The sequence below is a fragment of the Stegastes partitus genome, unplaced genomic scaffold, assembly GCF_000690725.1.
Source record: "Stegastes partitus isolate 25-593 unplaced genomic scaffold, Stegastes_partitus-1.0.2 Scaffold464, whole genome shotgun sequence".
NCBI classification, from domain to species: Eukaryota; Metazoa; Chordata; class Actinopteri; family Pomacentridae; genus Stegastes; species Stegastes partitus.
Window position 1 is genome coordinate 404,850 of NW_007578195.1, and position 13,013 is coordinate 417,862.

Genomic DNA, 13,013 nt, shown 5'->3' on the forward strand with positions numbered 1-13,013 from the left:
GTTCACCCTGTCGACTAATCCAGGCAAATCTGTGTTGTTTTGTTTTTTGCATCAGTTTGGTTTGTAGTTTATAATGTGTATTATTTCCAGCTAAACCAAATAATTAACTGTCCCAAGAAAATGTTGCATTTCACATTTTCAGTTTGCCAGAACAGACAACAGGTGAGCTGAGCTGAGCAGTGACGCTGAAAAAGCTCAACCTTCATGAGATCAAACTTCAGAGAAAATACGTCACGTTATTAGATTCACAGATGGTCGTTGCTGAAGCGCCTCATCAGCAAAGATCATTTCAACACAGGATTTTTCTGGGTAATTTTTCTGACTGAGCGTTTCTCCTTCAGGTTCTACAGAACATGGTCCACTGTGCCGACCTGAGCAACCCAACCAAACCGCTGGAGCTTTACCGCCGGTGGACGGACCGCATCATGGTGGAGTTATTCACCCAGGGAGACCGAGAGCGGGACAAGGGCATGGAGATCAGTCCCATGTGTGACAAACACAACGCCTCCATAGAGAAGAGCCAGGTACCACATACCGACAGGCAGCACAGCAAACCGAGATTTACATTTTCTTTTACTTTGATAATATACAGAAAGTTATTTCCGCATTTAGCAGTTTAAAACTAGGGTAAGCAGCCATTTTTATTTATTTTGTTGCCATTACTGGGTGAGAAGTTTATATAAACCTCTTAGCACACCGTAGATCAAGTGGAGGAATGTAGAGAGGAAACCAGACTGCTGCTTGACCTTTTGGTTCTGTTTTTAGTCTTTAGAAAATCTAGCTTGTGACGGAAGCCTCTGGCCAATCCCAGGTGTTTTCAGAGGGGCAGCATTGTTCTTATTGGCTATTTTGCAAATGCAGATACATGTGCATGTTCCTTCAGATGATGGAAAACCCTGCAGGAAACGGTGCTGGCAGTAGCTTCCTACACTGTAAAGCAACCAAGAAAAGGAAAACGCACGTATTAAAAAGGCAGAGAACAAGCTCCAGTATCAATGACGTGTACTCGTAGAACACAGGCAGTAACTACAATATTCCTGGCTTGCTGTTTTTTTTTTTTTTTTTTTTGGACAAGTAACCTGCTAACTGCATTTTCCAGCTTTACCTACATGTGTTGTCGTGGTTGGTGAGGCTGTGTTGATAGATGTATGATGTAAGAAGGTGAAGAGCGGATGGATGGAATGTTTTTCTTATAATTTAGGCTTCAGCTGATTGTCGTGTTCAGTTTCATGTTTGTGTTTATGATCAAGCCGACATCATGTTGAAATACCTCGTCTGGTGGGAAATACTTCAGGACAATAAGGAGAGAGCTGTAGGAGGGCTGGAATTTCACATCCTGGCATTTCTTGTTTGTTTTTTTTTCCTTTCTACAGTTCTGCCTCTTCCTGCTTTAATTGATGCCATTAAACTCAACTTACAGTGGCGAGTGTACAAAGAAACATTGGCACACTGTTTATCTAGTGGGCTGATGTATAAGGACTTTCATATGTAGTGTGACATCAGAATGAAGTGATAAAAAATTTCAAAATTCAAGATTAACTTTATTGTCCCAGGCGTGGGAAATTTGTCTTGGTTCTATTCACCCATGCTGCAGCCAACACAAGCAGAAACAAGCAGGGAAAACACAGTTAATTGATAGAATACATACATACATACATCAGGTAAACATAGAATAACAATGAATATCATAGTCTAATTACATGAGTCCAAAACATGGTGTCTAAAAAAACAACAACAAGACAATTAGAGGTATTAATTAGCCTAATGGAAGCCAGAACAAATGAACTTCCAATTATAATTTATCCATCTCTCCGTTGAAATCCATCCATAATGTCTTTTGTTGTCTCCTTTCCGTTATTTTCTTGACTAGGTGGGGTTCATTGACTACATTGTGCACCCTCTGTGGGAGACCTGGGCGGACTTGGTGCACCCCGATGCTCAGGACATCCTGGACACACTGGAGGACAACAGGGAGTGGTACCAGAGCATGATCCCCCGCAGCCCCTCGCCCTCCAGCCCCGAGGAGCACCTGGCTGAGGTGGGGCCCGGAGGGGGAGATGTGGGAGCAGGAGGGGCCCTCCCTTCAGCGGGGGGAGGAGGAGGAGGAGGAGTAGGGGGAGTAGGGGACAAGTTCCAGTTTGAACTCACTCTGGAGGAAGAGGAGGAGGATGAGGAGGAGGTGGAGTCCGACCTGGAGAGCCCCCAGGAGGAGGAGTCCCAGTCGGGCGGGGAGAGGCACCGGGACTCCTCCTCCCCCTCTCTGTCTCCGGACCCCCGCAGCAGCAGGTACCGCCCCCCCTCGCCTCACCCGTCCCGGAGCCTGAACATGGCCGCCATGTCGGTGCGGAGCCCCCACCCCCACAGGACGCTGGCCTCCCCAGGGCGGGAGGGCACCAACAGGGACAGAGAACTGAGCCAGGAGGGCGACGGAGTGACGTGCCTGCGAATGGGCACGTAACAACCAGCACAACCTGCCCCGCCTGAGAGACACGAGTGCTGAGTGTGTGGAGATGGAGGCAGGGCAAGCCTTTAACCAATAATGTCTGTAAAATCACCACAGTCCCTTTACACTGGAGACAGCCTCTCTGGACAACAGAGGAACGTTCCCCCTCTGTTTTATTTTTATTTTTCAGCAAGAAGAATAGTTTTAGCCTCTCTTTGGGTGCCTGATAGGCCTTCGTGTCCTGTCCTGGTTTGTTGTAGCTTCAGTTTGCGTCCCAGACAAAAAACTGCTGCATTTAAACTGGAAAGACGAGCGGAGCCGAGGCCTGCGCTCTAACAAGAGGCAACAAAGGCGAAGGAAATGTCTTCCTCCAAAATAACTGTGATAATCGGACATGAGTGGCGAATGAGGATCACAGTGGTGTGACAGGGTCTTGGAAATTATTTTGCACCATAGTTTTAGTTTAGGATATGAAATTATTGAGTCCTTGTTGGAATAAGTGCGTATGATTTCTTTGTTTGAGAATGATGTGAGAGATGAATCATTTTACCAAATACCGGATGTAGACGAGCAGCGAGAGAACCGATGGACCTTAACCTCAGGGTATGAAGAGAAACATAAAACTAATGTAGCACAGATGTACTGGGTATCCCCAACCTGCTCCCAGACCCCGAACCGTCCTTCCTGTTTTATTTACCTCCCAGACAGAGACAAAGGAGATTTAGTTTGACCTGCGTTTCTCTACAATTAATTAAAACCCTTTAATAGTGAATTTGGCAACTGAAACAATCAAATAATGTAAACTTAAACCAGCTTGTAGCACCAAACAAATTGAAGAAGACTGTACTGGTCTCACCTGGTGAAAACACAAAGACACCACCTGTATAATTAGTTTAAGTGTTTTACTTCTTCTTCTTCTTTTCTTTTTTTTACCCAAGATGATTTTAAATGGTGTCATTGTTTTTAGGTTTTAATTTTTCGAACCATTCTTTGTTGTACGTTTGCTGGTCTCGACTGTGTTTATGTGCTTTAAAAGCTTCTCTTTTTTGTTTTTTTTAAATCAGGGTGCCTCCGGTCCGCAGTAGCACTTTACTGTTTCTGCCATTCAGCTCTTCTATTCAGTCACACAAAGGGCTTTACCCGCTGTAGGCTGACTGATCACTAAAACGCAGCACGGGACGTTTGCCTGGAGGTCCCAGAAGGCAGGGCAAGAAACCGACCGACCGACCGTGAGTTCACAAACTCAACAGAGGATTTGATGGACTCTGACTGCGTCGCTTCTCGGCCCTCTGGTGGCCAGATGATATTGGAATTATAAGACTCCATCAGCTTTCGTTCGTTTCCACATTTACTACAGTTTGCATCTCAGTTCCTAGAGCTCTAAGTTCAGAGTTTGTGGCACAAAAAACAGATCTAGAAATGAGCCTGATAATCCCTATATTACTAAATATAAACACAACCAGCTCTGTCGACATCAACCCGCTTGACTTCCATGAGGCAGTTTTATGCCTCTGACGTTTTCTGAACAATCTGAGGTTTGAGAATAAATTAAAACAACAAAAACGCTGTGCCTTCTGACGGTGCTGCATCCTGAGGTGACAGCAGCCCTTTTAAATGTACAGTACAAAGAGTCTTGATGTCTCCTTTTAACTGTACCCAGATCTTTACTGTGGCGGAGCTGGTGCTGTGAGCCAGTTTACTGAATCCTGCTGTCAATTTTTATGTCCTCATCTGCAGAGATTTTAGATCTAGATTAAACCTGTGTACATCTGAAGCGGCACTTTGGGATGTTTTTTTTTCCTCCCACCTTAAACCTGAACTGAATTTGAGCCTTGCTAATGAAAGAATAATGCAGGAAATAACCTTTTTTTATTATAATTATTGTCAACAAATCTCATGAAAAGACCAAACACACAATGAACTGGTGCTACCACGAAGTATTGTTTCAGCTCATTCCTTTGTGTCATCGACATCCGTTGTCCAAAAACTACAAAAGCACACCACTGAGCCACACGTTTCTTCATTAGGATTAACATCGGCTCTGTTATTTTTTTAAATCCCATTTGCACCGTGCTGCTGATGTACATACTTTGTAGCTTAACAAATGAATCTGTGACTCAAAACAGGCTCCCAAGAATGAATTATTCATTCCTATTTCAAGAATGTTTGCTGCGATTGAAAATGTCCAGCTGTCACATTGAATTACTTTGCAGAAACGCTAAATTTAGGACCTTAAACAGAATTCACAGACGAACAGACGTATTGTTTGTTTTGGTCCTTTCAGAAGTTTTGTTCACAACAAAGATGATTGTTTGGGAATTGGAATTTTTCCCTCAGTTGACACAAATAGACAGATAAAGATTCATGATTCTAAACTGCTTGATTCCCCCTAAATCATTCTTATAATTCCAAAAAAACGGTGTGTTTTCCTGCCCTGCCGTCGGGTGCTGACGTAGAGATCATGAAGACCTCAGTTTCGAAAGCTGGTGACAGAAATGAATGGCCTGTAGTTCAAAGTAAACAGATTGTGTTCCATCAGGTTTTCAGTCTTAGTTGGTAGATCGTGCTCGACTGGAATAAACGTGTGCCACAAGTGTTGAGAACACACAAACACCTGCCAGCCTACAATGCTGTACATTTTTACACTAGAGATTTTAACCCGATGATTGTATCGAAGTCATTAATTAACTTTATAGTGTTAGTTTTTACAGATGATACATGTAAACAGTATTTAAAGCAGACATTTTAATAGATTTTGTGCAGCTTAGGATCAGTCCGTTCAGCCCTTTTCCTAATCAGATAGCTGAGACTTGAGAATGTGTGTAGTTTCAGGTGTTTCATGACTTTGACTTTCATGTCTTTCTGTACCAAGTACACGTTCGATCTAGAGCAGTGTTTGTCGCCGTCACTGAGGTAGAACGACCAGGACGTGAGCAAGCACTACACAAGATACGATGCTCGTCCTGGTCGGACAGTAGTAGAAACACTAGTCTAACAGTATTTCATTAATTCAGCTAGTAAGCTTTATTGATCAGCCTTTCATGTGATAGGAGAGGTTTGAGCTTAGTGTGAAAGGACCACTGTGCTGTTTTTGAAATGCTGACCCTCAGAACCTTTTTTTTTCTAAACCTTTGCTATGTTTTAAAAGGTTTCTTCACAGGTTAAAAACAAAAAAAGAGGAAAATTGCTCATGTCCAGGCTTTACCGGGCTTAAAAATGCACGTGCAGGAGCTGGAGAGCACTTATTTAGAGTTGATTAAAGGCTGTCATTACTCATCATGTGAGTAGATCTGAGCAGCACAAATGTTTTCTATTAAAGCAATCAAATGGCAGTTGGAGAATTTCAGCCCCGCAGTTTGTTTTTCAAGTTTTACTCGTCACACTTTTTAAACTACCCACGTATGTCTTCGCATGTTGAAAATGTCACGTCAGCCTCCACAGCTTTGTGTTTAGTCGTTTATACGTACACACAAGAAGTGTCAGAATGTCATAGGCTTCTCTTGAGCATCACAGAGGGTTTGGTGTACTTAGCTCAGTTTTTTAACTTTCATAACACATTGTGTCATGGAGATTGCAGCCTCTAAATGTCTGCTCTGTAATGCTGGAACAACAGACACTCCAAACATTTCAATATTTGTGCAGTTTAAATTAAAACAATCACTGCAAAGCTAAAGATTTTTTGGTTCTGGTTAGTCGAGCCAGTGACTGTAACACTGGTTAAATAGCGCTCTCTCTTTCAAGGAAGAAAAAAACATGTCAGATTTTTAATGTGTCCATGTTTAATAAAACAAAGAAGCTAAAAGAAGTTAGACACCAAAACGTTGAAATTATTAGATGTAGTATAAGAATATGAAAAGGCACCATCATCCAACAGTGTCATATGTGTGTATATATATATATATATATATATGTTGCACACTGTTGGAAACCAAAGTCAGTCGTTCCCTCTGTGTTTTTGCTGTGACGCAGTCTGTTGTAAACACCATCTGTACGCTGCTCGGTCGCCCTCCTGCATCACAGCAAGTCATGTGTTTCTACATTTCCAGTTAGTACGGACTAAACTGAACCAGGTTAGAAAGTCGAGGACAAATTAATCCTTTTAAGCTCCTCAAACATTTACTTTTGACACACACAGCAACATGACAACGTCCTTCGTACGAGCTCAGCGTGGCATTTTCATCATGTGGGATGCTTTTAAACATTGACGTCATTTTCTGAAGGATTTCTTGTTTTTTTTCAATCTGAGGACTGACGTTGGCATTACAAATGTAGCTCTGTGGCTCTTCACAGGAAGACATCAGTGCCATACAGTGTTAAATGTGTCGCGAGCAGGAGAGTCCCTGCTTTCGCTCTGTTATTGTGTTGCGCTGATTCCGCCTCCATTACTGTTCATGATGTCTCGTTTTCTCAGCCTCTGTGTCGTGCAAACTTCTATAAAAAAAAAAAAAAAAAAAGTATTTATTCTTCAAAATGTGTCTGTCGAGACAAAGTACTGTAACATAGGACATTTGATTTTATGTTCTGGAGCCTAAAAATCAAGTATACTTTACAAGTATGTATACACCTGCCACTCCAATGTTTTTGTCAAAGAAATTAACTATATTTTTGTTTCGCATTTTAAGCCAAAAGAGTCTCGGGAGTTCAGGGTGTTTTAAGTGAAAGATGCCAATAAACTATATGGAAATTTATAAGCATCTGGCTATGTTTTGTTTATGATATGGATGCCTTGATGTAGGACAACTCTGATTTAATTCAATTTCATATTTAAACCCACAACATACAGGACACGAGGAATTTAATAATATTCTGCTTTGTGACACAAAAACTCAGTCTATGCTGGTGGTGAATATTCTGTGACTAAACATTTTAATATGATTTCATGCAGTTTTCATGCAGGGCCCACAGACATTTAGAAATTAGTTTTGTTGTATTCAGCAAAAGCTTCTGTTCAGTCGGACCGCCGCTCCAGTGCAGGCTGGAGGCTTCACACCCTGTGGACACAAATCACAGAATCACAGGTTCTCAAGTCATGGACAAATGTAAAAATATGGAGTTTAAGTTGGTTTTTTTTCTTTGCTGTGACAACTTCTTAAAAATTCAGCAAGCTATTTTTTCCCCATTACGGACACTTGTGTTGAAAATAGCACGACAGTAACTACAAGACACAAAGCAAGTTCTCACCTTGTACAGCTGACAGACCAACTGGAAAAGGGACAATGTCGCCTTGTCTTCATTCTCTTCTGTGTATTCCTGTAACAAGAATTCACGATTTTAAACCATGTGCACCATTTAGTCAGTGTTACTGTATTGAACTTTTCTCTTCTTTCATCATCTGCCATCAGTCACCAGGTCATATGTTCACCTTCCAATCTGATGGGAGTCATTTAGTTTTAGATTTTGACCCAAATTTCTTTTTTACTTTTCAACTTTACACTCAGCATTTTCCACCCAATTCAGGAATTTTGAAGCTAATGTTGCTATGCAAACAAGTGAACACCCCATAACACCCACAGAGCAGAACACACAACTTGTATTACTTTACTTCTTTGTCATACAACACACAGAGATAGTTCAGAGTTCAACTTGTGCTTTACCCCATTGAGGGTGACCCATGGGACGTGTGTGTGGGCAGGGTTCAGAGCTCTGGTCATGGCAGCGTTCTTGTGCATCAGCTGGTTTCCCAGACTTCCTTCCACGCAGGACTCAACGCTGGACCAGGAGACAGAGGGAGCGTACAGCTGGAGGCACTGAGACGACAACAATTCACATTCAGGTACACAAGAACCAACACAGCGAGTGTGGTTTAATTGAATTTGAAAAAAAATCCTTCATCCAGTGACAGAAACACTGCAGTAACTGTCAACTCTATATGTTGTCCATCGTTTCCTTCAGAAGAGGGTGAGGTACACCAGGAGAGAGAAACATGTCGAAGGTTTATGTCTGTGCAGGTTTCCTGATCAACCAGTAGAAATGTGGCAAAAATGGACACCTGTCTGAATGTACAACCGAGCAAGAGGCCCAGCTACCTTCACTCAGGTTCTGCTCCACACATACACGACTGTACAAGAGTGTTTAGTAGGTACACGAGCACACAGGTTGTTTTTAAATTTACTTGGTCGTTCCAGCATGTTGGAGAACTTCAGTGGATGTATTCTGTCTGTGTCCTCTGTCCCTTCATGTGATCCCAGACAGACTCCATGATGTTGAGATCAGGCCTCTGTGGGTCACACTGTCTGCTGTAGGACTTCTTCAAGCTCATGATAATTCTTTATGACTGTTAGGAGTCACTGTCATGTTGCAGAATGAATCTGGCACCAATTAAATCCCTTCCTGATGGAAAAGCATTACATGACAGTAGGAGTCTAAACATCTAAAGTCCCTAAGAGGTTCTGCACAGCGCTGTTTGCGGTTTACGCATGTTTTATATGACATTTTATCAGTTTCATACTGGGGTCTTGAAGATTTAAAAAGGCATCTAACTTCAATTTCCATGGGAGACTGATGGGATGAACTGAAGCATTACATACTGAGAAGTGCACATAGATGTCTGTATTGTGCGGCATTGCTATAATTTTTTTTAAAAAGATTTTTTGCTTTAAGCAGCATCAATGCAATTTTTGTTTCTATATTTTCATTGGACCACTGATTTGGTAATCAAGATATCGTGACTTGAATACTTTGTGGAGCAACAACATCTTCTTTAAAGCGGCAACAGACAACTTCAACATTTTATAGCCACTGCATTGAACAATCAACATTCATCTTATAATGAATGAGCTATTTGCAGATTCAACCGGCTGCAACTGGATGTGGCCGGTTGCATTTCACCGTTTGGACATGCTTGCCTCAGTTTTCACATGCTAGTAATTTAGTTTAGATCCAGTTAAACTGTTAACTTATTTAAAGCCCATAAAATAGTTTGGGTCGCATCCCATAAAGCTGTAACCACCAGGCCCTGCATATCTAGGATTTCAACAACAACAACAAAAAAGGAAGGAAATTACAACAATTGGAGTAATGACCAAACATATCCAAATAAGGAGAACTGTTGTTTTGTTACTCACAGGCTGTGCAGCACTGAGAACATCTGCAGACGACTCCATGCAGTAGATGATGTGAAATGCAGCCGAGTGTCCCATTAAATGGATGATACAGGCCTAAAGAGGAGGTCAGACAATATGAAATCTTTGCACGTCCAGTGTGACACAAAGCCAAAGGTGTTCACTTGCAAACCTCAATCATGTTTCCTCTGCACTCAGGTTGTCCGTGCTGACAGGTGAAGGGAGAATTTGCAGATGGAATCTCCTACAAGAGAAGGATGAGTGTCAGTTCTTATTAGGATGTTACTGGTTTATAGCAGTCAACGTTTGTCAGACTTTCTACAACAACATCACATCTTCTTTCCATTTCAGAGCTGCTACAGAGGCAGGAACACTGTACCTTAGCGTTCCCATAAGGCACCAGTGTGACGGCCATGATGTCCTGCAGCATCGTCCAGGTGGGGAACAGCTGCTGGGTGAGGAAGACTCTGCAGTCTGGACACATGCTCTCATAATACAGAGCGACGGACACTGGAGGAACAGCCTGGTTTGGCCGAGTGGCATTCACCTCCATACACTGTTTCTGAACCTACGCAGTGGAAAAAGAAACAAGAGCTGTAAATTTAACGGTGAAGCCAAAAATATACTCAAATATAAGCTCATAAAAGACATCATGGTCTTTCTGGTAAGCTTAAACATATGTTCCTTAATAAAGACTGCTGATATACCAACAGCTAAAGCATTTTCTCCCCAGTTTAATGAAAATAAAATGGATTTCAGAGTGAAAGACATGTTCATTTAAAACTGTTCACATTTTTTTCCCCCCTTTTCATAAATTGAATTCTAAGGCCGCCAGTTCGTGTCCCGGTGAGGACACCCGGGATCTTTCTGCATGGAGTTTGCATGTTCTCCACGTGCAGCGTGGGTTCTCTCCGGGTTCTCCGGCTTCCTCCCACAGTCCAGAAACATGTTGAGGTTAATTGGTGATTGTAAATTGTCCGTAGGTGTGAATGTGAGTGTGCTTGGTTGTCTGTCTCTAAGTGTGGCCCTGTGATAGACTGGTTACCTGTCCAGGTGAACCTGCCTTCACCCTGAGTCAGCTGGGATAGACTCCAGCCCCCCCATGACCCTAGTGTATAGATAATGGATGGATGGATAAATTGAATTCTGAATAAAACATACAAATTTGATTAGGATAGACTCTTAAATAGGAGGCATCTTCTTTTTTACCCCCACTGTGACTTCTGGTGACCTGCAGTGGGCATTTTATTTTCGCACATGACAATATACAAAAAAGTGACACTATAGAATTAAATGAAAGGAAATTCATCACTTTCTCTAGTTGCAGCATCACAGTTAACGATATGACTAAAAGGCACAAATGTTTAAAAGGAAAATAGAGTGTGCTCCAGTGTTGGCTTTGTGCATCTTTAAACTGATTAGGGGTTTGTGTGGGCAGCTGGTCACATGAAGAACATGTGGTGTTCAATTTCTGCAGCATGACTTTCATTTAAGACAAACTTTGAACCTCACTGAAAACAACCTTCTGTACTGAGGGACAACAACATGGAATGATGTCATTAATATTAGAGTGACTGACATTAATACATATATCAAAACAAACCTTTTCTCCATTTTTAAGTGCAGCTTTAGAGAATTTAAAGTTTCCTTATACATATTTTAAAAAACAAAACAAAAACAGTGTTTGGTATTGCCAGGAATAATTGATCATCTCACGGTCTACCTAGAATAAAAACTGAAATATTCCCACCGATAATATCGCAGATCACGACATAGTATTTGTCTGAGTTTTCTCACTTGTCTGGCTGACTGTAGATGCAACAACACTTTGAAGAACCAACTAAAAGTCCAGTTACAAACCAGTAAGGGCAAAACTTGTCGTTAAAAAGTAAAAAGAACGGAGAGATACAGGAGTTCCTTCCTGCCAACAGCCATCACTTTAAAAAACAAATCCAACTGACTGAATGATTATTATTGTTGTATATAATATATGTTATATTGATTTAAAAAACAAACAAACAAACAAACAAACAAAAAAGTGAGCTTTTACAAGATTGAATTTCCCTTCTGGGATAAATAAAGTATTTTTCATTCATTTCATTTCATTTTATTCATTAAATTCTAACTTCTACAGCTTGTTAATATCTTGAGTCTTTTTCCAGCTGGACTGATTTTAAACAGAGATAAAATAAAAAAATAAAAGCTGATTAAGAGACTCCAGTGCGTTTCTTCTACTCACCTTACACTCTAACGCTATTTCCAGGGAGCGACACCACTGAGAAGGCGGATAGCGACAGGCCGGTTTGGGATGCGACAGCCCCAAACATGTCCGGTCAGCACAGAGCAGAGAAAACACAGCCAGCAGCCCGGACAGCTTCATGTTGGGTGTCAGCAGAGAGCGTCCACACGGCGGCGAGCAGAGAGGACGGAGAAGACTGAAGCTATTTCCCATCCAGTCCGTCTTATCAGCGCCATCTTCAGATGATCAGCGCCAGGTGTGATTTGACCGCTGCTGCCTTCACGAACCTCGGAAATTCCTGTTTCTGGCTCCGTGAGTGGAAGAGAAACAATCACAAAATAATATCCGGCGACTCAAAACGAACACTGAGTATTTTAATCGCAACGTCCAATAACTTGTGACAAATATGCATACTGACAAGAAAATATGCGAAAGCAATAATAGTCACTGTAAGCTTTTACTGCTCATGAAAGACACAATATTGAGGGCTTACCCTTTGGTGGTCGCACATGAAACAGAATGAAGGATGTTGTCATTCTAACAGACTTACACATACTTGGTCAAATAAAAAAAATTTAAAAAAACATTAATTTCATTTTGAAGCCCGAATTGAACAGACACCTGAAGTTGCCAGTCAGTTGAACAGGAAGGAGAGGACGCCATCTTGGATTGTGAACCCGTCAGGTGGGCTGAATAAGTTTCTCTCTTGTAGTTTCACAAACGTGTGTAGACGTGAACTGTCATGAACAGTGACACACTGACTACACATGTAGCTGTTTATTTTTTTAGTAGCTACCTGGTAAACAACTTTAAGGCCAGTGGTAAACGAGTCACAATGCTGGTAAATAACAGGTTCAACTGAGGCCAGAAATGAAAACGTTTATGAAACCTGAAGGTACAGTCGTGACTCGATGAAAAATAATAACGGTGTCAGATTTAAAGGTTGGTTTCAGACTGTATAAGGGGTTTGCCTTAAGTGTCTAAGATAGTTTGACATCATTACAATGTGGGGGAAAGTGTAAATGCATCCCTCAAAGCTGGAAATTAGGTTTACCTTAACTTTGCCCTTAATTACAGAAAAGTGCTGCAAAGTCCAGCACTCGTGGCTGATTGTACTTCAATCATGTCGCCATGCAGCACTCTGTTTTTGGTAGGAGGTAGAAGATCGGACTCTCTTTACATTGTGCTGTGTTTGGTGTGTTTCTGTTGAGATAAGCAACAGGTTGCTCAACTTGTCATGCTCTCCAACTTCATGCAGTTTGTGGCGTTT

At 41.6% G+C, this 13,013-nt stretch overlaps 2 protein-coding genes across 2 annotated transcripts in view; one reads left to right on the plus strand and one right to left on the minus strand.

The window, feature by feature from the left end:
- Positions 1 to 7,131, plus strand: part of LOC103360792 (cAMP-specific 3',5'-cyclic phosphodiesterase 4D-like) — a 125,006-nt gene extending 117,875 nt beyond the window's left edge. The window contains exons 17-18 of the mRNA XM_008286687.1: positions 342 to 524; positions 1,871 to 7,131. Of these exons, the coding sequence (XP_008284909.1) occupies positions 342 to 524; positions 1,871 to 2,458 (771 nt within the window). The 3' untranslated portion in view covers positions 2,459 to 7,131. The remainder of the gene's footprint in view (positions 1 to 341; positions 525 to 1,870) is intronic.
- LOC103360791 (gamma-interferon-inducible lysosomal thiol reductase-like) lies at positions 6,673 to 11,934 on the minus strand. The gene is made up of 7 exons (XM_008286686.1): positions 11,744 to 11,934; positions 9,884 to 10,072; positions 9,677 to 9,748; positions 9,508 to 9,600; positions 8,038 to 8,190; positions 7,625 to 7,693; positions 6,673 to 7,434 (listed from the first exon to the last, which is right to left on the minus strand). Exons 1-7 carry the CDS (start codon positions 11,882 to 11,884, stop codon positions 7,375 to 7,377), a joined length of 777 nt encoding a protein of 258 aa, XP_008284908.1. The 5' UTR covers positions 11,885 to 11,934; the 3' UTR covers positions 6,673 to 7,374.
- Positions 11,935 to 13,013: the final 1,079 nt, after the last annotated feature.